We start from the raw sequence: 24,612 nt of genomic DNA on the forward strand, positions 1-24,612 counted from the left end.
AAACCCTGACTCTACTAAAAAAATATAAAAATTAGCCAGGCACGGTGGCATACTCCTGAGGCTGAGGCAGGAGAATCGCTTGAACCCGGGAGGCAGAGGTTGCAGCGAGCCGAGATCACGCCATTGCACTCCAGCCTGGGCCACAGAGACAGACTACGTCTCAAAAAAAAAAAAAAAAAAAGAAAGAGGAAAGGAAAGGAAAGAAAGAAAGAAAGAAAGAAAGAAAGAAGAAAGAAAGAAAGAAAGAAAGAAGAAAGAAAGAAAGAAGAAAGAAAGAAAAAGAAAGAAAGAAAAGAAAAGAAAAGGAAAGAAGGAAAAGATAGAGCTAATTGCATGTTAGTAAACAATGGTGATGGTTTATGGAGTCCCAGGAAGATTCCCTGAGTCAGACACCTCTTCATAGGAGAGCCACAGCCTCATCCTTTCCACCCTGGGCCCAAGTTCCCCGTCTCCCTGGCCATAGCCTATGATGATGGGTAATGACCACAGGGTTCATCCTGTTAGGTCCCCATACAGGAGCTGGCAGGCTCCTGACGCCAGGAGGACGGGGTAGGAGGGTGTGACTTGTCTGGGCAGCGGAGCCCCACTCTTAGGAACACAACTCAAGGGATTGTGTTCTTGACATGATTGGCCCCAAACTGGGTACATTTGTTTCATGGGAAAGATGGCTCTGGGTCCAGCGAGGAGCAGGCAGCCTGTGAGTCCCCAGTCCCAGAATATAGACCTCGGGGGTCTATATCGCACCAGGGATGGTCCGATCCTCTCTTCCTACAGAGGCCTCAGGCCTGTCAGCACCAAATGCCTCCCCAGGGAGAGAAGAAAGTTACAGATGGTAGGGACAAAGCATTCGGGTTTTCATTTCCTCCACGGGGTGTTGGCCACATTGGAACGTCTGTGACTGCGAGAACGGGGGCCAAATGCTCCCGCCTGCTTGCCAAGCTGCGAGCACAGTTCCTCCTCCTCCACCCTCTCTCCAGGGGATGCTCGCTTCCCAAGCAGCTGCATTTTTTTTTTCTCCTCCTCAGTCCTGGAGAAGGTTGATACTGAGCTCCCATTTTACAGAAACCCAAACTGAGACTGCAGGGCCTAAAGCCAGGATGGGAAATGACAGAGCCAGAAGGACTGGCTCCCAATGACGAGCCTCCCAGAGGGCTCGTCTGTCCTGGGTCCTCCCTGTGGTGGACAGGATCAGAGGGTGCCCTCGTTAGGGAGATGGGGTCGCCTCAATTCAACAACAGGAGGACAATCTACCAAGAAGCCCAAGGGCGAATCTCAGCTCATGACCTTGGCGTGACCCCTGCTACTTCCTGGCCCATAACACTGCCCCACGGCCCTGTGCATCTGCTCTGCCCAGCTCTTGACCTCAGCTCACAGCACTCTCCTTACACAGGTGCCCCTCCTGTCATTCGGACCTCAGCTCAAAGGCCACCTCCTTTGAGAGGCCTGTGCTGACAGCCCCACCAAAGCTGCCCTCCAAGGATTCCATCCACCTGGCATTTGCCCTGTGGGTGGTCTGTGCCCACATCTGTCTGCCCACCTCCTGCCCCCTCTCTGTCACTCTCCCCTCTGTGGATGCAGGCACCAGCCCAGTGCTCAGCATGCCACAGCCACCCAGTGCCGTGGAGTGAAGGGACATCAGGCCACTCGCAGGGCCCCAGGGCATCCTCCTGTGCCCGCCTGGGTCACCCTTCGCCCCGGCCCAGCTCCACGTGGATTTGGGCCCTGCATCTTCTTGGGGAACCATCTGAGGATCTGAGCTGGGCAGGCAGCAGCGGAGGAGATTGGCGGAAGAGGGCGGCTGGAGGCCGGGGCCTGTGACCAGACCGCCAGGTCTCGTCCTGCTCTCCTGCAGACCCTCCTTCCTGGGGGGATCAGACACTTCCACTGTCTCCCCCAAACCCATAAGCCACCCACTCTGTGGCTACCTAGAGGCTTCTGTTCATGATGTCTGGTCCAGGTGGGTTCCAGTGAGTGAGGGACAAACCTTTGGGGCAGGAGCCTGGGGCCATGGCCATCGCCCGGGAGTCCCTGAACCCACTTTTCCAGAGGGAGGGTTCTTCCCTTCTTCCCTGAAGGTAGAGCTGACCCCTAAGGGGTGGCTCAGGTTGGAAACAAGCAAAGAGAAGAAGGGTTGGGCGAGAGGGTCATGCCTGGGAGAAGCCCCGGAGCGCCAGGGTCAACTTCAGGTGGAATGACCCTGGTCCCCCCACAAGGGTCCCCTGTCCCCATCAAGGGCAGATGCTGGGGTTCGCCAGGGTTGTGTGACCAGCCCAGGTGAGGGCATTGGAGAGGGAGGGAGGGAGGGAGGGAGGAAGCTTGGCCACCCTGCCCAAGTGTGGACCTCAGGCTGGGCCAAGCCCTGAGCTTCCAGATGAAGTCACGACAGCTTCTCGCTGGGCCCTTGGCTGGGGAGTCTGTCCCGAGCCCTCCATCCTCAGCCTCACCTGGGCTGGCAGTGGGGGAAGAGGCAGGTGACAACCCCCCCGAGAGGTGACAGCCCCGGGGCGGGAGCCGCCGCCGCCACCTGAGAGTGGGTGAGGAGCAGGTTAGCTGGGTGAAAAGTTCACAGTGAGGGGAGCTGTCTGTTCCCTCGCTTAATTTATCCACTATTTGGCTAACCTTGCTCTGAACCCAGGCCCTGAGACCCCTCTCCCTTCTCCCCCGCCTCCCCACTGGGCTTCCGAGCCCCGCCACCAGACCTCCCGCCCAAGCCCTGAGGCAGGGACATGCTGACCTTGAAGAGGCCTGGGGCCCGGGCGCCAGGAGAGGATGGCTACATGGCTGTGGACAGTTATTTATGACCGGAGCCTTCCCATCTTCAGTAACCAAAATAAAGTCCGGTTGCCGGCGAGGTGCAGGCCCCCGAAGGCCAGACATCCGCCAGCCTCGGAAGGCGCCCCGCCCGCCCGCCTTTGCCAAACACACAACTGCTCAGGAGACAGTGACCTTTCCTGCGGGGGCCATCTGTCATCCTGGCTTTGGGCGGGAGCCAGACACATGGACCAGCCAGCCTCCGAAGGGAGGCTGGCCTCCTTCCCTGGCCCTGGGGTGGCCTCCGGGCCTTCGGTCTGCCTCTGATGGCTCAGGGTCTGATCTCCGAAGACCCTTTGGTCTCCCTTTCCCTTTGACAGATGTGACAAGGCTGTGGAGAGAGGGAGTTCAGAGGGATTCGGGTTGGGGATGGAGGGCAGAGGACAGTCGTGGCCATAGTGACAGTGCCACTGACCACGCGGGGTCCCAGGTTGTGCAAAGGGCCTGGCACATGTGACTTCCATCATCCACGAAGCAGCTCGGTCTTCCAGCCTGGGAGGCTCAGCTGGGGGTCGGGGGTAGTCACCTCCTTACTTCTCCAAGCTGGTGGTGACCGAACAACCCAGGTCACTCTGACCCCAAAGCCAGCGCTCTCAGCCCCTGGACTCTCTTTCCCATTCTCACTTTTCATTCTTTCATTGAAATCCCTTTTTGGCAACTATAAAAGTCATTTGTGTTGGCAGCAGCCAGTGGAAACACGAAGATAGACCAAGAGTGAATCATCCCAGCCGCAGCCCCGCCCCCCATATCTCAGGTGACCTTTTCTCCATGGTCTCCGCACTCACAAATGCACACAAGCGTGTGGACACCTGGGCGTGTGTGTCAGCAGGGAATCGCTTGTTTTCACAATAATAGGATCCCCACCACACACTCCTCCGCAGCTGTTTACTGACCACGCCGTGCAGGGCAGCCCCAGCTCCAGCATATCTGAGTCATTCTTGTTCATAGCTGCACGAGATTCCTAATCTGGGATGAATCGCGGTTAATATCACTTGCTTTTTTTTTTGTTTTTTTGAGACAGGGTCTTGCCTTGTCATCCAGGCTGGAGTGCAGTGGTGCGACATCATAGCTCACTGCAGCCTTGACCTCCCCGGCTCAAACGATCTTCCCACCTCAGCCTCCTGAGTAGCAGGGACTATAGATGCTCATCCCTACGCCCTGCTAATTTTTAATTTTTTTTTTTTTTTTTTGTAGAGACAAGGTCCCACTATGTTGCCCAGGCTGGTCTCGAACTCCTTTTAGAATGAGCCGCAGCCCCTCAGCCGCCATTTTTCTCCCCGTGGCTGCAGAGTGGTGGAGCAGGGCTGATTCCACTCCTGCAGGGAAGGGCAGAGCCAGAGCCAGATGGGGTTGACCCCAGGGGTTCCCCGTCCCTGACCCAGGGCGGCCCATGATGGGCTGCCGGACAGAACTGGTCAGCTGTCGACACCACACTGCCAGGTGCCCACCAGGACGCCCACCGACTGCCAGTCAGGAGGGGTCTTAAGCAATCCTCCCACCTTGGCCTCCCAAAGTTTTGGGATTACAGGCGTGAGCCACTGCTCCTGGCCACTTGCTTGCTTTTGTAATGGGGTAGGCCCCACATACGGTGCAGAGTTCTGAAGTGTACAGCTCAGTCAGTGTCACATGTGCGTGGCCACCCCTCAGATCATGACGCCCAACATTTCCTGCCCTCAGAGGTTTTCCCCTCAACCATAGCAGCCCTAAAGGTGACCACTCGGGTTACCTCGATCTCACAGATGAGTTGCACTTGTCTTTGAACTTCGTCATACAGAATACAGTCTTTTGTATCTGACTGCCTTTGCTCAATGTTTTGTTTGTGTCACCCATGTTATTGCATGTGGCTGGGAGGTGTTCATTTTCATTGCTGTGTAGTGTTCCATTGCATGAGTAGCTACCATAAGTCATCATGTGCATCGTTTTCTTGTTTCTTTTTCAACATAAATAATGCTGCCATGAGCATTGGTCCGCATTCCCCTTTGTGTGCTAGCACTTTTATACATAAAGGAGAGATTCCTGGCTGGATTTCCTGGCTCACTTTTCATTCTTTCATTGAAATCCCTTTTTGGCAACTATAAAAGTCATTTGTGTTGGCAGCACTTTAAGAGGCCGAGGCAGGTGGATCACCTGAGGTCAGGAGTTTGAGACCAGCCTGACCAATATGGTGAAACCCTGTCTCTACTAAAAATACAAAAAATTAGCTGGGCGTGGTGGTAGGTGCTTGTAACCCCAGCTATTTGGGAGGCTGAGACAGGAGAATTGCTTGAACCCGTGAGGCAGAGGTTGCAGTGAGCTGAGATCAAGCCATTGCACTCCAGCCTGGGTGACAGGCTGTGTCTCAAAAAAAAAAAAAAAAAAAAAAAGGAGAGACTCCATCTTTCCATGTGTTGATGAGAATGAAAGTTTTTCTTTAATACTTGTCCAGAAAGATAATGTTTCTTTCACTCTGGAAAATCACCCAGCAAAATTTATGGAGCCTCATTGGCTGGCCCAGGTCAGAAAGAGCCTTTTAGGCCTTGCTGAGGAGTCATGTAAGATTTATCTATCCTGTAGGCAATGGGGAGTCATTGAAGGTTCTACACAGAAGATGGCATGGTCAGATCTGTGTTCTGGAAAGGACTCCCTGGCTGTGTGGTGGGGGACTCAGAGTCCATGGAGTGGGACACTGTGGACACTTAGGAGACTGTCCAAAAGTGCAGGTGAGACAGAGGGGAGGGGAGAGCCAGGGAAGAGGGAGGGGAAGAACTGTCAGGACTTCCTGAGAGATCAGCCAAGGGCACAGCTCAGGGGAGGAAGAGCTGGGAAAAGGATGGTGGTGTCCAGGGATCTTGTTCCTGCCTCCCCTGGGGCCCCAGGTCCCAGCAGGGCAGCCTCATCTCAGGATCCCAGCCCTGGAAACACAGGTGGCAGGGGCCAGGTCCCACTCCACTCTTCCATGCCAGGTCTGGGTGCTGGCTGCTCCCCGAATCCTGATTTCTTCATCAGGCAGGGGCCACAGCCCCACCTCCCAGGAGTGACGTAGGAGGAACCACATAATGCAAACTCAGGAGTGCCCTGGAAGCGTCACAGCGTGATGGAAGCACGTGGCATTATCACGGTGACGTTCGGCTCTTTGAGGACTGGGGCCTGGAGCCCCTCTGCCTGGCCAGCACTCTATGACACACACTGGCCCTCAGCCCTCTGCCGTGTCCGTGTAGCAGGAAGATGACCCGCTGCTCTCCCCATCCTTCCCTGGCCCTGGGCCAGCACCCCACCCTCAGCCTCCCTGTAGCAGGGGGATGACCTGCTGCTCCCCGCGTCCTACCCTAGCCCTGGGCCAGCACGCCACCCTCCGATTGCCCACCAGGCTGCCCTGTCAGCCCCTCCCAGCCCAGGCACAGGGACCCATTCTTTTTCCTAAGGGGCTTTCTTGGCCTGAGGGGCTGGCACAAGGCACAAAGCACTAATGAGGTGGGCACCCGCCCCGTGGCGCCTGCACAGCGGGGCCAGGCTTCTTCTTCAGCGACCAGGCCCCCACCCCGGACCTGTTCACTCCGCTCAGATCTTCCCACTCCTTACAGTGACCCCTCCCGCCCTGGCCACCTCGTTTCTTGTCTGGATGATGGACGGGCTCCCTACTTCCACCTGCATCCTCCACAGTCCGGCTGTCTGCAACCGGAATGACCTTTCTCAAATGCAGGCCTCATCATGGCTCCTCCCTGCTCTGGCACCTTCTCCCTTGGGAAAAGATCCGCGATCCCTACAAGGCCCATTATGTGCTCTTCAATGTGGCCTCTCCCGAGCCCGGAGCCCTGGCGCTCATGCCCTCACTGCAGCTGCTCACTGCCTTCCATTCCCTGGAACACCCTCCCCTTCTCCCCAGTCTTGCCTGCGTGCTGGCTCACATACCACTTCACACAAGGCTTCCCCACCCCATCTAATACGCATCATGGCCCCCTCCACAATCTGCTGAAAGCTCAGTGCCGAGGAGCCCCTGCCCAAGTTCACGGCCGCACCCCCAATGCCTGACCTACAGTTGGCCTTTGAGAACTATTTGTTGGAAGCAGAGTGACACTGAATGAGCAGGGACAAACCAGGCACCCATTCCAACATTTCCCGAATTCCTCCACCCCAGGGCCACTGGCTCCAGCTCCCAGAGGGCACTGCTGGCCCCAAATGGCCTCTTGCTGTGGCAGGACAGGGGCTCCCGCTACCCCGTGAGGACAAAAGGCTTTTAGAACCAGCCCCAGCCCCCCCAGCGGCCATTTTTCTCCCCCTGGCTGGGGAGCGGTGGAGCAGGGCTAATTCCACTCCTGCAAGGAAGGGCAGAGACGGAGGCAGAACCAGACGGGGTTGATCCCAGGGGTTCCCTGTCCCTGCCCCAGGGCAGCCCATGATGGACTGCCAGACAGGACTGGTCAGCTGCCAACAGCACACTGCCAGCTGCCCACCAGGACGCCCACCGACTGCCAGTCAGGAGGGGCCAGCAGTCAGGAGGGGGCTGCCAACTACCTGTCACCATGCTGGCCAACCGTCAATCAGGACAGGACAGAGACCCAGGAGCTCAGGGCTGCCTGTCAGGGCACAGGCCAACTGTCACTCACAAAGGCCCAGGGGCAAGTCAAGGAGTCTACCAATGGCCATTCTGGTGACAGCTATTGCTTTTGGTGCCCAGCATCCTTTCACTCTTCCCCTGGCAAGGGCACCCCATTGGGCTTCCAGGGAACCTCCCCTCTCCAACTTGCAGTCTATGTGCCTGCACGGGCGGATTCCCTCCTTGGCTGCAGGGAGAGAAGACCACAAGACTCAGGGCTGGCCAATCAGAGCATTGCATTCTTCTGGCCGCTGTGACTGGCTTATACATGGACATGTGACTCAACTCAAGCCAACCAGAACCAATCAGAACTAACTCTGGGTCACTAGAGACAGACTCTCTTCCTGCTGCCCTCGTACCTGGGAGGGTGGCTGTCAGGTGGAGCTGAGGCAGCCAGTTTGTCATCATGAGAGTAAGATGTATGAGGATGAAGCCAGCCCAGAGGATGTGGAAATGAAAGACAGAGAAAGAGAAACTGGGTCCTGGCTGCATCCTGGAAACACTTCTTGCACCCTGGATCCAGCAATAACATGAACCCGTGATCACTGGGCTTTCCAGTTACACGAATCAATAAATTCCTCCTTTCTGCCCAAGCAAGAATTGCTGTGAATGGGACCAGAAAGCACTCGGGGAGTTTTCTAGTGTCTCATGGGGGCCCATCGGCTGGTCAGGGAAGCAGCCCTTGTCTGAGGCTTGGGATGTTTCCAGAGGAACTTCTGACTGAAAGCATGAGACAAACGGGCCCCGTACCTGCCTCCCCGCCCCTGGCTGCTGAGGTGTGGGCATCCTCATGACTCGATGGATCAGATGCTCCCCCAGCCTTTGACTCAGCAACGAGGGAAGCAGACAAGCAGAGAGGGTGGGGGTGGCGGCAGCAGGGCACTCCCAGGGCCAGCAGGGTCTCCTAGGGTTCAGCGGCGACGGCTGCAGCCAGGGCACCTGCGCCCACCAGACCAGCCTAGGGCAGGACTTGCAGGCTGGGGTCTGGCTGCATCTCTTGATGTCTGCCTAGGTTTTGAGCTCCCTACATCCATTTGAGACACTCTGCAGGTAATGTCGGTGTCTGTTGCCAGGGACTAGGGCACCCCAGGGAGGGAGTTCCTGGCTTGAGGCTGGTGAACCCCTGGCTGGCTTACCACTGCCAGGGTAAGCCTGGGCAGTGCACTGGGCAGGCACTGCATGAATGCCACTTCTTCACTCTACTTATCTATTTTTTTTTAAGACACAGTTGTGTTCTGTTGCTCAGACTGTAGTGCAATGGCATGATCTCGGCCCATTGCAGCCTTGACCTGACGGGCTCAGGCGATCCTCCCACCTCAGCCTCCTGAGTAGCTGGGACCACAGGCACATGCCAGCACGCCTGGCTAATATCTTTAACTATTTTTGTAGAGACAAGGTCTCCCTGTGTTGCCCAGGTCTCAAACTCCTGGGCTCAAGTGATCCTCCCGCCTTGGCCTCCCCAAATGCTGGGATTACAGGAGTGAGCCACTGCACCTGGCCTCATTCTTGTTAAGTGTCCCTCAAAGCACCTTGGCAGAGTGCTGGGCACATTTTAGGGGCTCCAGGAATTCGCCAGAGGAGCAGTCTGCCCATGGGTGCTGCTTTGTGCCAAGCCTTGGGGCCTGGAGAGGGGGAGAAGGTGGGCAAGTGTGTATTCTGACGAAGGGTTGGAGCATGGAAGACGTGGATGCTCTGCTTCCTCCTGGGCCCACAGTGAAGAGGGCAGGGCTGCCCCCAGTGAGCTCTGGAAGGAGATCCATGCCTCATCACAGAAGGACAGGGACCCAGAAGCTGACCTGAGGCTGGCCTTGGCCCACCTGCAACAGGCAGCAGGCAGTTAGGCAAAGGTGTGCTGGAACCTGGCGTCGACACTGACATGGATTGGATGGGAGGAGGCCAGGTCCTGGACTGCATAAAGATATTGACGAATAATGGCAAGTACCATCTCTGCACTCTTTACACAGCAGGCTTCTTATTCAAGAAATCACAAAACTCACGGATTAAGAGCCAGGATTTCGCAACTAGTTTTTGGGGTTCAAATCTCAGCTCTACCAGTTACTAGCTGTGAATAAGCCCTGGGAAGATGACCTCATCTCTCTCTACCTCAGTTCCCTGTAAAATATTGGGAAATTTTCATTATTAAATGTATATAACTTAGGGTCTATCCCATATGAAGCACACAATGAGTTATTACTTTTATTATAATAGAATATAAAATAAGATGTAATACAAATTTATTAATTTGTTACTTGGTATTAATACCGAGCACACATGCATTAATTTATGGTGTGTATTACTCCCTTGATTTTTACAAGCAACTTTATGGAGGACAGGGTTCTTAGTCCCATCCTGTAGATGAGGAAACTGAGGCTCACAGAGGTTAAGTTAAGGTGAAGGTGAAGCTCCAGTTCCCACAGAGCCATGATTCGGAATCTCAGCCAGTCATGGCTGGCTGCGAACTCCAGTCTCTTCCCTTCTCCTCAAACTCCATGGCTCCCAGATAGGCTGGACAAGTCGGTTTGCAGCCAGTGTGGACAGCAAAGGAGATTGGCCTGGCATGGCTGAGAAGGGTGGTCTAGGGCCAGAACCCCACTCAGCCACCCCCTCCAGGAAGCTCATTGCCTGAGGAATCCACCGTGGCATCTGGGGGATGTTTAGCCTTCTCTCGTGCCCACAGCCAGGCCCCAGGCTGGGGCTCTGCCCACAGTCTCCTTGTGACCTTCCCAAGCAGGATCCAGTTACATCACAGCAGCAGCTCGAAGGAACAAACACAGCTTGTGTCTGCCTCCAACGGCTTATTTCTCTTGTCTTGTGAATACTGAGAAACGAAAGGAATGATAAGGATTTGTGGGCTGGAGGGGGGAAGGCAGCCTGGAAAATTCTGCAGTGCTGGCGGAACTCACCAAGAGGGTGGAGTGAAGTTTTCAAACCAGCTCCAAAGAGGGAGAGATTCAAGTGGTTACATGGAAGGCCCAGGAGGTTTCCTGGCTCCCCCTTGGCGGGTTAAAGGCCCAGCCCTGGGCAGATGGTTCACCTCCCTGTTCTGCTGCGGGCCTCCCTGTAGTCAGGCCACGGAAGCTCTCTGGGCTTCAGTCTCTTCAGCTACTTAGTGCCAATAATGCCAGCTCTCACTGCTCCGAGTTAAGAAGAAATGAGAAAATGAATGTAGACCAGGGGTTCCTGACAGGGGATGATTTAACTCCTTCGGGCAGGGGTCCCTAAGGTTGGTCCACGGCCTGTTAGGAAATAGGCCGCACAGCAGGAGGTGAGTGGAAGGCAAATGAGCGAAGCTTCCCCTGTATTTACAGCTGCTCCCCATCATTTGCATTACCGCCTGAGCTCCGCCTCCTGTCAGATCAGCGGCAGCATTAGATTCTCATAGGAGCTTGAACCCTCTTGTGAACTGTGCATGAGAGGGATCTAGGTTGCATGCTCCTTATGAGAATCTAATGCCTGATGATCTGTGTCTCCCATTAGCCCCAGATGGGACCATCTAGTTATAGGAAAACAAGCTCAGGGCTCCCTCTGATTCTACATTATGGTGAGTTGTATAATTATTACATTGTACAATTACAATGTAATAATAATAGAAGTAGAGTGCACATAAATGTAATGTGGTTGAATCATCGCAAAACCATCCCTGCCACCACAGGCCCATGGAAAAATTCTTCCACAAAGCTAGTCCCTGGTGCAAATAAGGTTGGGGACCGCTGCCTTAGGGGACATTTGGTAATGTCCAGAGACTCTTTGGGTTGTCACAACTGGGGGCAGGGGAAGGTGCTTGTGGCAACCAGTGAGTGGAGACAGGGGAAGCTGCCAGACCCCTACAGAGCATGGGACAGCCCCCACCACAATGAAGAATCCCATCTGGGAAGCCAGCAGTGCTGCTGTTGAGGAAATGCTGATATTGGCATCAAACACCGAATAATCTGTGTTGGTTTTCTTGTTCAAGGGCCCATGTGGAAGTGAAAGGGAAGGTGTGTGGGAAAACGGGGTGTTTGGGGTAAACAGCAAAGTACCCATGTTGGCTGCCTCCAAAGAGGGATTTGGGCTGGGTGCGGTGGCTCACGCCTCTAATCCCAGCACTTTGGGAGGCCTAGGCAGGTGGATCACCTGAGGTCTGGAGTTTGAGACCAGCCTGACCAACATGGTGAAACCCCGTCTCTGCTAAAAATACAAAATTAGCCGGGCATGGTGGCACATGCCTGTAATTCCAGCTACTCGGGAGGCTGAGGCAGGAGAATCACTTGAACCTGGGAGGCGGAGGTTACAGTGACCCGAGATCACGCCATTGCACTCCAGCCTGGGCAACAAGAGCAAAACTCTGTCTCAAAAAAAAAAAAGCAAGAAGAAGAAGAATTTGTCCCTCTTCGTTCAGACAGCAAACATTCACTGAGTGTTTAGTCCATGCCTGGCACTCTTCCCGGTGCTGAGAAAAGTGGCCACCCCTGCTCTCCTGGGGTGTCTGATCCAGAGGGGGAGACAGACTCAGACAGAGCAAGAAAGTAATAAGTAAAAATAGCCCCAAATATCCACTGATAGTGACGAATAAGTGGATGAACAACTTGTGGGAGAGCCGTAGAGCCGTACTGTGAAGATGATTCGGCAATAACAAGGAACGAAGTCCTGATCCACGCTCCACCGTGGATGAACCTCAAAAACGTGATGCTCGTGAAGGAAGCCGGTCATGAACGGCCACATGCTGTAGGATTCCACGTATATGAAGTGTCCGGAACAGGCACATCCACAGAGACAGAAGTAGATTGGGGGTTTCCAAGGGCTGAGTTGGGGGAAGATGGAGAGAGGCTGCTAGTGAGCACACGGTTTCTTTTTGGGGGGATAAAACTGTCCTAAAATGATTATGGTGATGTTCACACAACTCTGTGAATGTGCTGAGTGCCACTGAATTGCACACTTGAATAGGCGAATTGTGTGGTGTGAGTTATATCTCAATAAAGCTGGGAAATATAAAAAATAGACAGGAGGCAGTGGCTCATGCCTGTAATCCTGGGGCACTTTGTAATCCTGAGGCCAAGGAGGGAGGATTGCTTGGGTCCAGCAGTTCAAGACCAGCCTGGGCAATATTGTGAGATCCCCATCTCGAAAATAAAAATAAAAATATATAAAAAATAATAGTGGCAAGTGGTGAGATGACTGATGACTAAAATAAGCAAAAGGCTGAGATTGGCTGGGACACCTCTGGGAGGTGACGTCTGAGGCGGGGCTTGCGAGTTGGGATGGGAGAAGATGGAGACAGAGCTCCAGGTGGAGGGACTACATGGTGTGTGCAGGGAGCCCCAGGTGCTCTCAGCAAGAACTCAGCATCTTCTCAGAAGGGAGAGAGAGAGAGCCTGAGCCGTGGAATGTGAGCCACCAAGATACTAGAGTGGCGTCTGGGTGATCATGTAGACGGAACCCATTGACATCTGTGATGTGGCCACTACGGTAGAAACCCTCAGAAATATTTTCTCACTGTTGCTCAACACCTGGACGGATAGCCCAGCTTCCCTGCATAGGGCAGATTTATTTATTTATTGAGACGGAGTCTCACTCTGTCGCCCAGGCTGGATGGAGTGCAGTGGCGCAATCTCGGCTCACTGCAAACTTCTCCTCCTGGGTTCAAGTGATTCTTGTGTCTCAGCCTCCTGAGTAGCTGGGATTACAGGCGCACACCACCGCACCTGCACCCAGCTAATTTTTGTGTTTTTAGTAGAGATGGGGTTTCACCATGTTGGCCAGGCTGGTGTTTTTTTTTTTTTTTTGAGTCAGAGTCTCTCTTTGTGGCCCAGGCTGGAGTGCAGTGGTGCGATCTCGGCTCACTGCAACCTCCGCCTCCCGGGTTCAAGGGATTCTCCTGCCTTAGTCTCCCGAGTAGCTGGGATTACAGGCACGCGCCACCACACCCAGCTAATTTTTTGTATTTTTAGTAGAGATGGGGTTTCACCTTTTTAGCCAGGATAGTCTTGATCTCCTGACCTTGTGATCTGCCCACCTCAGCCTCCCAAAGTGCTTGGATTACAGGCGTGAGCCACTGCGCCCAGCCCATGTTGGTGTGTTCCGAGCCACAGCTTCATCCCACCCCAATCACATGGGAACCAGCCAGGCTTTGCAGGATGCTGCTGTCACAGGCCAAACCAAGGCAGTGAGCCCATGTGTCCTGGGGGACAGCTGGGTCCTGGCTGGGAGCCGTGGGAGCCACCAGCATCACACCACGCCCTCAGAAGTTCACAGGGCCTTCTTAGATCCCACGAGCACTGGATGTTTACCACAGTCCCAGGAGGCAAGTAGGGACCTGCATCACCTCTGCTCTGCAGGTGAAAAAAGTTGACGTCACACTAAAAGTTGGCAGAGCCAGGATTTGAACCCAGGCCAGTGGAACTCCAGAGTGTGAATTTCCTCCCTCCAAATATCAGGGCCTCCCACCTCTTGGGGAGTCCCCTGGCCTCCTGGTGGGTCTGGGAGAACTGGGGCACCCTGGAAGGGGCATCTGAGCACCAAGGCTGCTGTGAGCTGAGTGCCTCAGGGGGTTGTGAGAGGTGGGGGTGGGGACTGGACCCTGTGCAGCTCAGAGGTAGTGGCCCCCTGGCCCAGGCTGAGCCAATTCTGGTTCATAGTGGGCAGCCCTCGTTTATGGAGAGCAGTGTGGTAACAAATATCTGTAAATCACATCACAGTGTGACAGCCCCACTCTCAGGGAGCTCAGCATGCCAGGGATGTCCCCAAGTCTTCCTTTTGGGTTGAGGGATGATATGGCTTGGCTCTGTGTCCCCACCCAAATCTCATGTTGAATTGTAATCCCCAGGTTTGGGGGTGGGACCTGGTGAAAGGTGTTTGAATCATAGGGATAGATTTTCCCTTTGCTGTTCTCATGATAATGAGTAAGTTTTCACGAGATCTGGTTGTTTAAAAATATGTAGGCCTGGCCACGCTAGGTGGCTCACACCTGTAATCCCAGCACTTTGGGAGGCCAAGATGGGTGGATCACAAGATCAGGAGTTCGAGACCAGCCTGGCCAACATAGTGAAACCCCCTCTCTATGAAAAATACAAAAATTAGCCAGGAGTAGTGACACGCCTGTAGTCCCAGCTACTTGGGAGGCTTAGGCAGGAGGATCGCTTGAACCTGGGAGGTGGAGGTTGCAGTGAGCTGAGATTGCACCATTGCACTCCAGCCTGGGTGACAGAGTGAGACTCTGTCTCAAAAAAAAAAAAAAGGTGTACCCCTTCCCTCTTTGCTCTCTCTCCTGCTGCCATATGAATATGTGCTTACTTCCCCTTCACCCTTCCACCATTATTGTGTATTTCCTGAGGCCTCCGCCACCATGACTCTTGTACAGCCTGTGGAATGGTGAGTCAATTAAATCTCTTTTCTTTATAAATTATCTAGTCTCAGGTAGTTCTTTATAGCAGTGTGAGAATGGCACTAAAATTGATATCAGAGAAGTGGGCCATTGTTATAAAGATACGTGAAAATGTGGAAGTGACTTTGGAACTGAGTAACAAGCAGAGGTTGGAATAGTTTGGAGGGCTCAGAAGAAGATAGGAAGATGAGGGAAAGTTTGGAACTTCCTAGAGATTTGTTGAATGGTTGTGACCAAAATGCTGATGGTGATATGGACAGTAAAGTCTAAGCTGAGATGGTCTCAGATGGAGAAGAGGAACTTACTGGGAATTGGAAAGGTCACTCTTGCTGTGCTTTAGCAAAGAGACTGGCAGCATTGTGTCCCTGCTCTAGGGATCTGTGGAACTTTGAGCTTGAGAGAGATGATTTAGGGTATCTGGCAGAATAAGTTTCCAAGCAGCAAAGCATTCAAGAGGTGACCTAGCTGCTTCTAACTGCATATGCTCATATGTGTTCACAAAGAGATGGTCTGAAATTGAAACTTGTATTTAAAAGGGAAGCAGAACATAAAAGTTAGGAATATTTGCAGCCTGACCATGTGGTAGAAAAGAAAAACCCATTTTTTGTTGTGTTTTGGGGGAGAGATTCAAGGCTGTAGAAATTTGCTTAAGTAAAGAGGAGCTGAATGTTAATAGCCAAGATAATGAGGAAAATGCCTACAGGGCATGTCAGAGAACTTTGCACAGCCCCTCCCATCAAAGGCCTGGAGGCCTAGGAGGGAAAAATTGTTTTGTGGGCCAGGCCCAGAGCCCTGGTGCCTTGGGACGTGATGCTCCAGCTGTGGCTAAAAGGGGCCAATGTACAGCTTGGGCCATTGCTTCAGTGGGTGCAAACCCCAAGCCTTGGCAGCTTTCACGTGGTGCTGGGCTCGTGGGTGCACAGAGGGCAAGAGTTGAGGCTTGGGAGCCTCCACTTAGATTTCAGAGGATGTATGGAACACCTGGATGTCCAGAGAGAAGTCTGCTGGAGGGGTGGAGCCCTCACAGAGAACTTCTACTATAGTAGTGCGGAGGGGAAATGTGGGGTTGTAGCCCCCACACAGAGTCCCCACTAGGGCACTGCCTAGTGGAGCTGTGAGAAGAGGGCCACTGTCCTCCTCACCCCAAAATTGTAGATCCACCAACAGCTTTCACTGTGTGCCTGGAAAGCCATAGGCACTCAACACCAACCTGTGAAAGCAGCTGTTAGGCCTGTACTCTGCAGAGCCACAGGGGTGGAGCTGCCCAAGGTCTTGGGAGCCTACTTATTCTGTCATCATGGCCTGGATGTGATACATGGAGCCAAAGGAGATTATTTTGGAACTTTAAGATTTAATGACTGCCCAGCTGGGTTTTGGACTTGCATGGGGTCTGTAGCCCTTTATTTTGGCCAATTTCTCCCCTTTGGAATGGGAGCATTTACCCAATGCCTGTACCTCCATTGTATCATGGAAGTAACTAACTTGTTTTTGATTTACAGGCTCATAGGCAGAAGGGACTTGCCTTGTCTCAAATGAGACTTTGGATTTGCACTTTTGAGTTAATGCTGGAATGAGTTAAGACTTTGGGAGATTGTTGGAAAGGCATAATTGGTTTTGAAATGTGAGAAAGACAAAAGATTTGGGAGGGGCCAGGGATGGAATTTTATGTTTTGGCTCTGTGTCCTCACCCAAATCTCATGTTGAATTGTAATTCCCAATGTTGGGGGAGGGACCTGGTGGGAGGTGATTGAATCATGAGGGCAGATTTCTCCCTTTCTAGTCTTGCGATAGTGGGTAAGTTCTCATGAGCTCTGGTTGTTTAAACGTGTGTGGCACTCTCCTCTTCTGTCTCTCTCCTGCTGGCCATGTGAAGATGTGATTGCTTCCCCTTTGCCTTCTGCCATGATTCCCCAGGGTGAGGTTCCTGAGGCCTCCCCAGCCATGCTTCCTGTACAGCCTGTGGAACCATGAGCCAATTAAACCTCTTTTCTTTATAAATTACCCAGTCTTGGGTAGTTCTTTATAGCAGTGTGAGAATGAACTAATACAAGAGAATTTGTCACCTCCTGGCTTTTCCTCAAGTGCGGGGTGCCCATATATAGAAGCCCTCTTCACAGGTGTAGACCTCTGGGTTCTTACCACAGACCTGCTTCCCCTGGAAGGCCTCTCCTGAATATCAGAGAAGACCCCTCAGGGTCAGAAGTCCCAGATGTGCTGTGGTGGGTGGGGGTTGCTTCTCACCATAGATGACCCCCTTGTCCACAAACCACAACCATCTTCTTCCCTCTGTGCTGATTAGGACTGAGGCAGTGGGGTTCCTGTATTTGTGACTTGGCTCCTTTTTTGATCCCCACTGAACTGGGACATCCCCAGGGGCAAGGGCTGTCTGCCTCATCAGGCAGGGCTCTCTGTGTGATCAGCCCAGGAGCTTTCTGTCAGCCTGGTCCCTCCTGGACATCAGTTTGGCTCAAGAAGAAGAAAGTCCATTTGTCAAAGCATTCTGTCCCCCGGGAGCAGGGCAGTGGCCACAGACTCAATTCCGGACCATTCAGCAGGCCAGATAGTCCAGGCCCCTGGAATGGTGCCAGCATGGGGCTTGGGTCTGGTGCCTCCCTGGCTGGATCCCTACCTCCAATCTGGTTTTCCTTGGGGATGGGGAGGAACCCTAAGCATGGCAACGAGGTTATTTCCCAGGACCCAAGTCCTCTTCCCAGGGTTGGCCTGCCCCATCCTGCCCCTTGGGGGTTTGGCACTTGTCACTCTTCTTTGCATGGCCAAGCTAAGGACAGAATTAGCTCTCCACGCTCACTCTCAAGGCTCTCTGAGTGCCAAACCTTCTGGGAGAGGGACCAGAATGGGGCCTCCTGGGATTCTGCCCAGTGCTTTTTCTTTTGGTTCCTCTGGGAAAAGATCCAGAAAAAGACTGAAAGCTCCTGGCTGAGAGGGAGGGGGTGGGGGTGGGACCAGGCCCTGCCCTGCTGTCAGAAGCCCCTGGGGCTCTGGGAAGCCAGGGTCCCACTCTGCTAACACAGCGATTGGTTCTTAATGTAACTGGGGTGGGCTGGCGGGGCTTGCAACTCCCAGAGTCCAATCAGACTTCAGGGATCCTTGCTGCACTGCTGGCCTGCAGGCCAAATGCAATTTCATGGAAACCTCAGGAGTCAAATCCTCTCCAAAAGGCTGGGCTGGGGCCACACCATGAGGACACAAGTCTGTCTGCAGCTCAAGGATGGTCAGAAAAATCGGGACTAAGACAAGACCCCCACTTCATCCTCCTCGTTTATCCCTGCCCACTGAGACGTGCTCATCCCCAACCTGTTTCCCGGGAGAGCCAGTGAGAGGCATCTGCCCTGTGGGCTCACTTGTGTCTAGACACACTAAGGGTGGGGCGATAGATGGGTGTGGACATTCCAGGAGGACGTCTTTAGCAACCCCCCATACTTTGGTAACATGTCCTCAAGGACCAAAAAGGAGATGGGTCCTGGCTTGGGGCCTCGTCGTTTGCTGTCACCTGGTACTGTAGTCAGCAAGGGGACTTGGGGGTCAGGCAGAACTGGTTCTAGATCCCTTGAGCCCAGGAGTTCCAGGCTGCAGTGAGCTATGATTGTGCCACTGCACTCCAGCCTGGACAACAGAGAAACACCCTGTCCCTCTAAAAAAAAAAACCTGGCTCCAGTGCTCACAAGCCCACCAACCTGGGCAAGGGTTTCCCCTGCCGAGTGTCTTCTCACTTATGAAATGGGCTTCATAATACCACTTTTCAAAAGGTTAGTGTGGGCCAGGTGCAGTGGCTCACACCTGTACTCCCAGCTTTCCTTTGGGAAGTCAAGGCAGAAGGGTTGCTTGAGCCAGGAATTCCAGACTAGCCTGGGCAACATAGCGAGACCCTATCTTTACAAAAAATGAATAAGTGAGCCAGGCGTGGTGGCACATGCCTGTAGTCTCAGCTACTCGGGAGGCTGAGGTGGGAGGATTGCTTGAGCCTGGGAGGTGGAGGCTGCAGTGGCCATGATCAGGCCACTGCACTGCAGCCTGGGCAACAGAGTGAGGACCTAAATAAGTTTAGCGTGAGGCGAACACTGACAGTTGCCTCTTTAGAGCTCTGCTTAGCACCTTCTGTGCCCTCCCAAAAGTCACTGTGTCCTTGGGCTTGCAGTTGGAAGCCATACATCTGCTTCCCTCTGTCCTCAACCTATATTTTAATTTTTGCTCGTGATATCTTCTTCCCTGGCGTGGCAGCCTGGTTCAGAACTAGCGACTGCTCCTCCACGCGTGATTGTATTTCCTGCTATGTTAATAACAGGCTCCACCACGTGACCTGTTCCGGCCAGTGAAATGTGAGCAGAAGTGACAGTGTTGTTTCCAGGCAGAAACTTCAAGAGCCAGCGCACAGTTCACCAGGTATGTCTACCCTGTGCCACAAGACATCCTCCCAGAGGCCCCCTGGTCAGCCTGAGTTTCAGAGCGAAGATGACACGGAGCACACCTGTAGCCATTCTTGAAGGACAAGTAGCAATAATAAGGCAGAAACCCTCATTGTTGGAAGCCACTGAGATTTGGGCGTCACATTCTGGCTGCTCCACATCAAGGCTGTTGGAAGTCTCCAGAGTGGTCTCAGAGTTGTGTTTTTTTGGTCTTCAGCTGCTGCCAAGTGGCATGGATAATGAAGAGTTAAAATGTTATGCCTGGGGACTGGCCTCCATTCTAGGTACTCAATCAAGAGTGGCTACAGGCCGGGCGTGGTAGCTCACACCAGTAATCCCAGCACTTTGGGAGGCTGAGGGAGGATTCCTTGAGCCTAGGGGTTCAAGACCAGCCTGGACAACATAACAAGACCCCTGTCTCTACGAAAAATAACAAGAAAACAGCTGGGCGTGGTGGCACGCACCTGTAATCCCAGCTACTCTGGAGGCTGCCGTGGAGGATTGTTTGAGCCCGGGAGGTCGAGGCTGCAGTGAGCCGTGATTGTGCCATTCCACCCCACACTCCAGCCTAGGTGACAGAGCAAGTTCCCATGTTGAAAAAAGAAAAAAGAAAAAAAAAGCACGGCTATAATCATGACTTGTCATTTCTGCACATAGACCAGACTGATGATCACCTGAGCCATGTCTAATATTCTCTAAACTGGGAGGTTTCAGCCTGAGGTTTGCGTGTAGGTTAAGACTTTATGTGACTCTTGGGGAAGCTCCTGGGTTGGGTCAGAGGGCTGTGACCTCCTTCACCTCCCGGGGACCTTGCCTGCTCCCCTCCTGCCACCCTGGCACCCATCTGCAAGAGCTGTATGAATGGAGCCTACTTGGTATGAAATGACATGGCCCACTCTCTTCCCCGCTACCCAAGGTGAGGTTTATTAAGCTTGTGGCAGCAGGGAGCGTGCGCCCCGGAGGAAGCAGGGGGCATCTCTACTAGGTCATTTTGGCCGTGACTTTGTCCCATTGATGGAACCTGGGCCAATCTCTTCTGCCACTCCAGACCTCCCCCTGCCCCTGTGATCAAATGGGACTCGGTCTGTAGCACCCCTCGGCACTGGCCTTATGGTGAGGAGTTGTCACTGTATTTCCGGTGACTTGTGATCCTTTCCTAACCAGATTATTGGCTTCTTGTACTGGTGGTCTTCTCAGCAACATTCCCCTCTCTGCACCACACACACCCTAGGTAGACAGTGGGTGCTCCATAAACACTGGTTTTGCTCTCCTGAGTTGGTGGCCTGGAGGCTGGTGGTGCCATGGCAGGACAGAGGGCATCTCTAGCTGTGGCCAGCTGTCTGCAGACTGGTTCATAAAGGTCACACCAAGGAGACAAAGCGGCCTCAACCCATGGCTGCTGGGAGGGGCCTGGTGGAGCCGGCAAGGAACCCGGCACCTCTCTCTGCCCCTAGGCCTGGCTCCACTTTCTCTCCTGATTTCGGCCCCCTTCTCTCCACCCTTGGCAGTTGGGGACCTTGAACAGACCAGTTCTCTCTCAAAGGATGGAGTTTTGTGGTTGGGACTGGCTCCCTCCCAACTGCCCACCGAAGATTTGAACAAAGGAACTCACAAAAGCCATCTCTCTTTATTTCTCATTCCTGCCGTTCAACCAGTTTGCGCAAGCTGAGGATGAGTGGGTTTTGGAACGGGAGGCAGAGCATCTGGGGACAGACCCTTCTGGAAATGGTCTATGCACACTGCTGAGGCTGGCTAGACTTGAGAAGCAATTGACAATAAACTCTACAGAACTGGAAATGTACAAAAGTGTCAAGGTGGCTTCCGGCTGGTTTCCTGCCTCCCTGTGGGGGTCAGTTACACTCATCAGTCCTGTGCAAAGGTCCTGGGACTGGCCCAGGGGCAGCCAGATTCTTCACTGGGTACAGGAGCTGTCCTGCTCACCCAGCAGAAGCATGCCAATGGACAGGCGCTCGGGTGTGTGCCCAGGTGCTGTGGCCCCCAAACTCCGTGACTCCTCAAGCATGTCTTCATCCTGTCTCTATGTCCGCCCTTTGAAAGTGTTCATGCAGGTGTAGGTTCCTGAGAATTTGTGGATCTCCTCGAGTGCAGCCTGTGGAAGTATGCTGGAGCGGGAGGAAGAAAAGAAGATAGTGATGGTCAGCGATGGTCAGCGGGGCAGGATCCAGGGGCTGGGTCGCTGGTGGCCATGTGAGACGGGGCAGCGGAGGGCTGGTTCCTGAAAGTGCTCCCCACCCCTCCAAGCCACACACCAGTTTCTCCCCAAACCCCCACCCTCCCCAGGGGAAGAGCTTTCAAGTAAGTGGATAAGCAGCTGTTAAAAAGGCAGGGGGAGGCTGGGTGCAGTGGCTCATGCCTATAATCCAAGTACTTTGGGAGGCCGAGGTGAGCGGATCGCTTGAGCCCAGGAATTCAAGACCAGCCTGGGCAACAAGGTGAAACCCTGTCTCTACAAAAATATACAAAAATTAGCTGGGCATGGTGGCATGTGCCTATAGTCGTAGCTACTGGGGAGGCTGAGGTGGGAGGATGGCTTGAACCCAAGAGGCGGAGGTTGAAGTGAGCTGAGATTGTACCGCTGCATTCCAGCCTGGATGGCAGAGCCAGACCCTGTCTCAAAAATTCTTTTCAGGCTGGGTGTGGTGGCTCGTGACTGTAATCACAGCATTTTGGGAGGCCAAGGTGGGTGGATCACCTCAGGAGTTCGAGAACAGCCTAGCCAACATGGCAAAACCCTGTCTCTACTAAAAATACAAAAATTAGCTGGGCGTGGTGGCGAGCACCTGTAATCCCAGCTACTCGGGAGACTGAGGCAGAAGAATTGCATGACCTGGGAGGCGGAGGTTGCAGTGGGCCGAGATCGCGCCATTGCACTCCAGCCTGGGTGACAAGAGTAAAACTCTGTCTCTCCGTCTCTCTCTCTCTCACACACACACACACACACACACTCTTTTTAAAATATATATTTTAAAAAGGCAGAGAGCGAGTGGTCAGAGCAAACTTTTTTTTTAATTTAAAATTTTTATCTTTTTCCTAGATCCTGAAACAGAGCTCTTTTTTTATTTTTAATTTTTGTGGGTACATAGTAGGTATATATATTTATGGGGTACATGAAATTCTTTGATACAGGCATGCAAATGTATAATAATCACATCAGCGTAAATGGGGTATCCATCACCTCAAGCATTTATCTGTTGTGTTACAAACAATCCAAGTATACACTTTTAGTTTTTTTTATTTATTTTTACGTTTATTATTATTTTTTGAGACAGAGTCTCACTCTGTTGCCCAGGCTGGAGTGCAGTGGCACGATCTGGGGTCACTGCAACCTCTGCTTCCTGGGTTCAAGCAATTTTCCTGCCTCAGCCTCCCGAGTAGCTGGGATTACAGGCATGTGCCAGCACGCCCATCTAATTTCTGTATTTTTAGTAGAGATGGGTTTTCGCCATGTTGGCCAGGCTGGTCTTGAACTCCTGACCTCAGGTGATCTGCCCGCCTCGGCTTTCCAAAGTGCTGGGATTATAGGTGTGAGCCACTGTGCCTGGCTCTTTTAGTTATTTTTAAACGTACAATTAAATTATTATTAACTATAGTCACCCTACTGTGCTATCAAAGACTTGTTTATTCGGTCTATTTTTTGTACCCATTAAAAACAAATGATGGTTAGATGCCACTAAGTAGGTGACAATGGCTTAACCTGTGTGTGCTCCTTGTCGAGGGGAGTGCTGACCTTCTCTCCCTTCATACAACCCACTTTCAAAACCAAGCTCTTAGCATCTTGGCGCCCACAGGCAGCTCATAGATCCATTGATCCCAACTGCCCCTGATTCCACAAAGATGACCGTGTGGATCTGAGGAATCAGGTTCGATTTGGGCGTCACATCCTCCGGGGAAGTGTCCTGGGCTCACCCTCAGGCTTCTCCTTGTACAGCTGGAACTCCGGCGCTTCCCCAGCAAGCCCTGGTATAGTTCCCACCCGTTTACTTGTCAAGCCTGTGGGGGCCTTCGTGGTGGGTATTTCATCTCTGATCCCCAGGCCTTCACATGGGCCCAGCACAGAGAGGGCCCTCAGGCTGTTTGGTGACTCAAACTGAAGGGTCCTGGCCCACTCTAAGTACAAGATGAAAAAGGTTCACTTCCAGCTGGAGCAATCTGGAAGGCTTTCTGGGGGTGGTGGTATTAGAGTTGAGCCTTGCTTTCTCCTGGGGAAGGTGAGGAGGGATGCAGTTCAGAGAATGCGGAGGGGGGTGGCTCCTGCTTCCTCTTCAAAAGTAGTTGTGGGGAAAGTTGGAAAATGAAGGCTGAGGGCTTACTGTGGAGAGCGCTGAGGGGTTCTAGACCAACTTTTCTCTAGAAAGCTCTGGAAGGCTTCTAAGAAGCTCCCCTGAGGTGGAGGGTGGCAGCCTGACCTCAGTGAAGACCTGAGCCCCTGATCAACTAGGGGCTCCTAGAGACGGCCGAGGAGCATCTCAGACCCGAGATCAGGATGGACTGAGGGAGGCCGAGGTGTGGCCTAGATGCCCCTGGGTGCCCCCTTCCCTGTGCCTCTGAAAGGGCTTTGAGTTTGGGGAAGAGAGGGCTGATCAGGCTTGCCCCTCGGTTTCGAGTTTTCTGCGCCCTGCATGTTTTGGGGCAGCCCCTCAGCTGGGGCTCACCACGTCCCAGCAGCCAGGGCAGAAGTTGGCTTTCCTGGGAGTGCATGTCGCATGAGAGCAGGGGCCAGCCTGGCACTTGGGGACTTACCTTCCTGAAAAAGACTTCCAGGTCAGAGGGGCTCAGTCAGGCAGGGGCCAGAGCCTCAGGGGAGCCAAGAGCCCATGGTCACTTGTGGCTCCAGGGACAAAGATCTCCTGCTGTACTAAGAGGCCCAAGAAAACTGAGTGTGGGACTGGGATGGGAAGGGTTTGCTGCACAAAGCCTGGAAAGTTCTAGGGGAATAGGATGCCAGGCAAATTCTGGAGGAGGAGTCTCTCCTTTATAAAGCCTGCCTCCCCAAAGTGGTCTGCCCCGCTACATCCCACCTGACTGGTACTAAGACGCTTCTGTGAATTCTGAGCCCTTGGCATCAAGAACCCTGTGTTCCCTCTAACAGTAAACTTCCTGAGGGCAGGGGCTATGTCCAATAGGCTCTAGAACAGCGGTTCTCAAAGTGAGGTCCAGGAACCTTTGGGGTACCCAAGATCGCTTCAGGGGTCTGTGAGGTCAAATTGTTGTTTTGTTTTTTTGTTTTTGAGATGGAGTTTCGTTCTTGTTGCCCAGGCTGGAGTGCGGTGGCACGATCTCGGCTTACCTCAACCTCTGCCTCCTGGGTTCAGGTGATTTTCCTGCCTCAGCCTGCCAGGTAGCTGGGATTACAGGCACACGCCACCACACCCGGCTAATTTTTTTTTGTATTTTTAGTACAGACAGGGTTTCTCCATGTTGGT

General features: G+C 53.1%; 1 protein-coding gene and 1 pseudogene across 3 annotated transcripts in view; both read right to left on the minus strand.

The window, feature by feature from the left end:
* Positions 1 to 20,781: 20,781 nt before the first annotated feature.
* The window catches only part of DHRS3 (dehydrogenase/reductase 3), a 50,098-nt gene continuing 46,267 nt past the window's right edge, over positions 20,782 to 24,612 (minus strand). For all 3 annotated transcript variants that reach the window (XM_032758975.2, XM_058444528.1, XM_032758976.2), the window contains one exon: positions 20,782 to 21,291. In XM_032758975.2, the coding sequence (XP_032614866.1) occupies positions 21,207 to 21,291 (85 nt within the window). In that variant the 3' untranslated portion in view covers positions 20,782 to 21,206. The remainder of the gene's footprint in view (positions 21,292 to 24,612) is intronic.
* On the minus strand, positions 22,838 to 22,938 carry LOC116814020 (U6atac minor spliceosomal RNA; annotated as a pseudogene).

This window comes from Hylobates moloch, unplaced genomic scaffold (genome assembly GCF_009828535.3).
Source record: "Hylobates moloch isolate HMO894 unplaced genomic scaffold, HMol_V3 SCAFFOLD_9, whole genome shotgun sequence".
Taxonomy (NCBI): Eukaryota; Metazoa; Chordata; class Mammalia; order Primates; family Hylobatidae; genus Hylobates; species Hylobates moloch.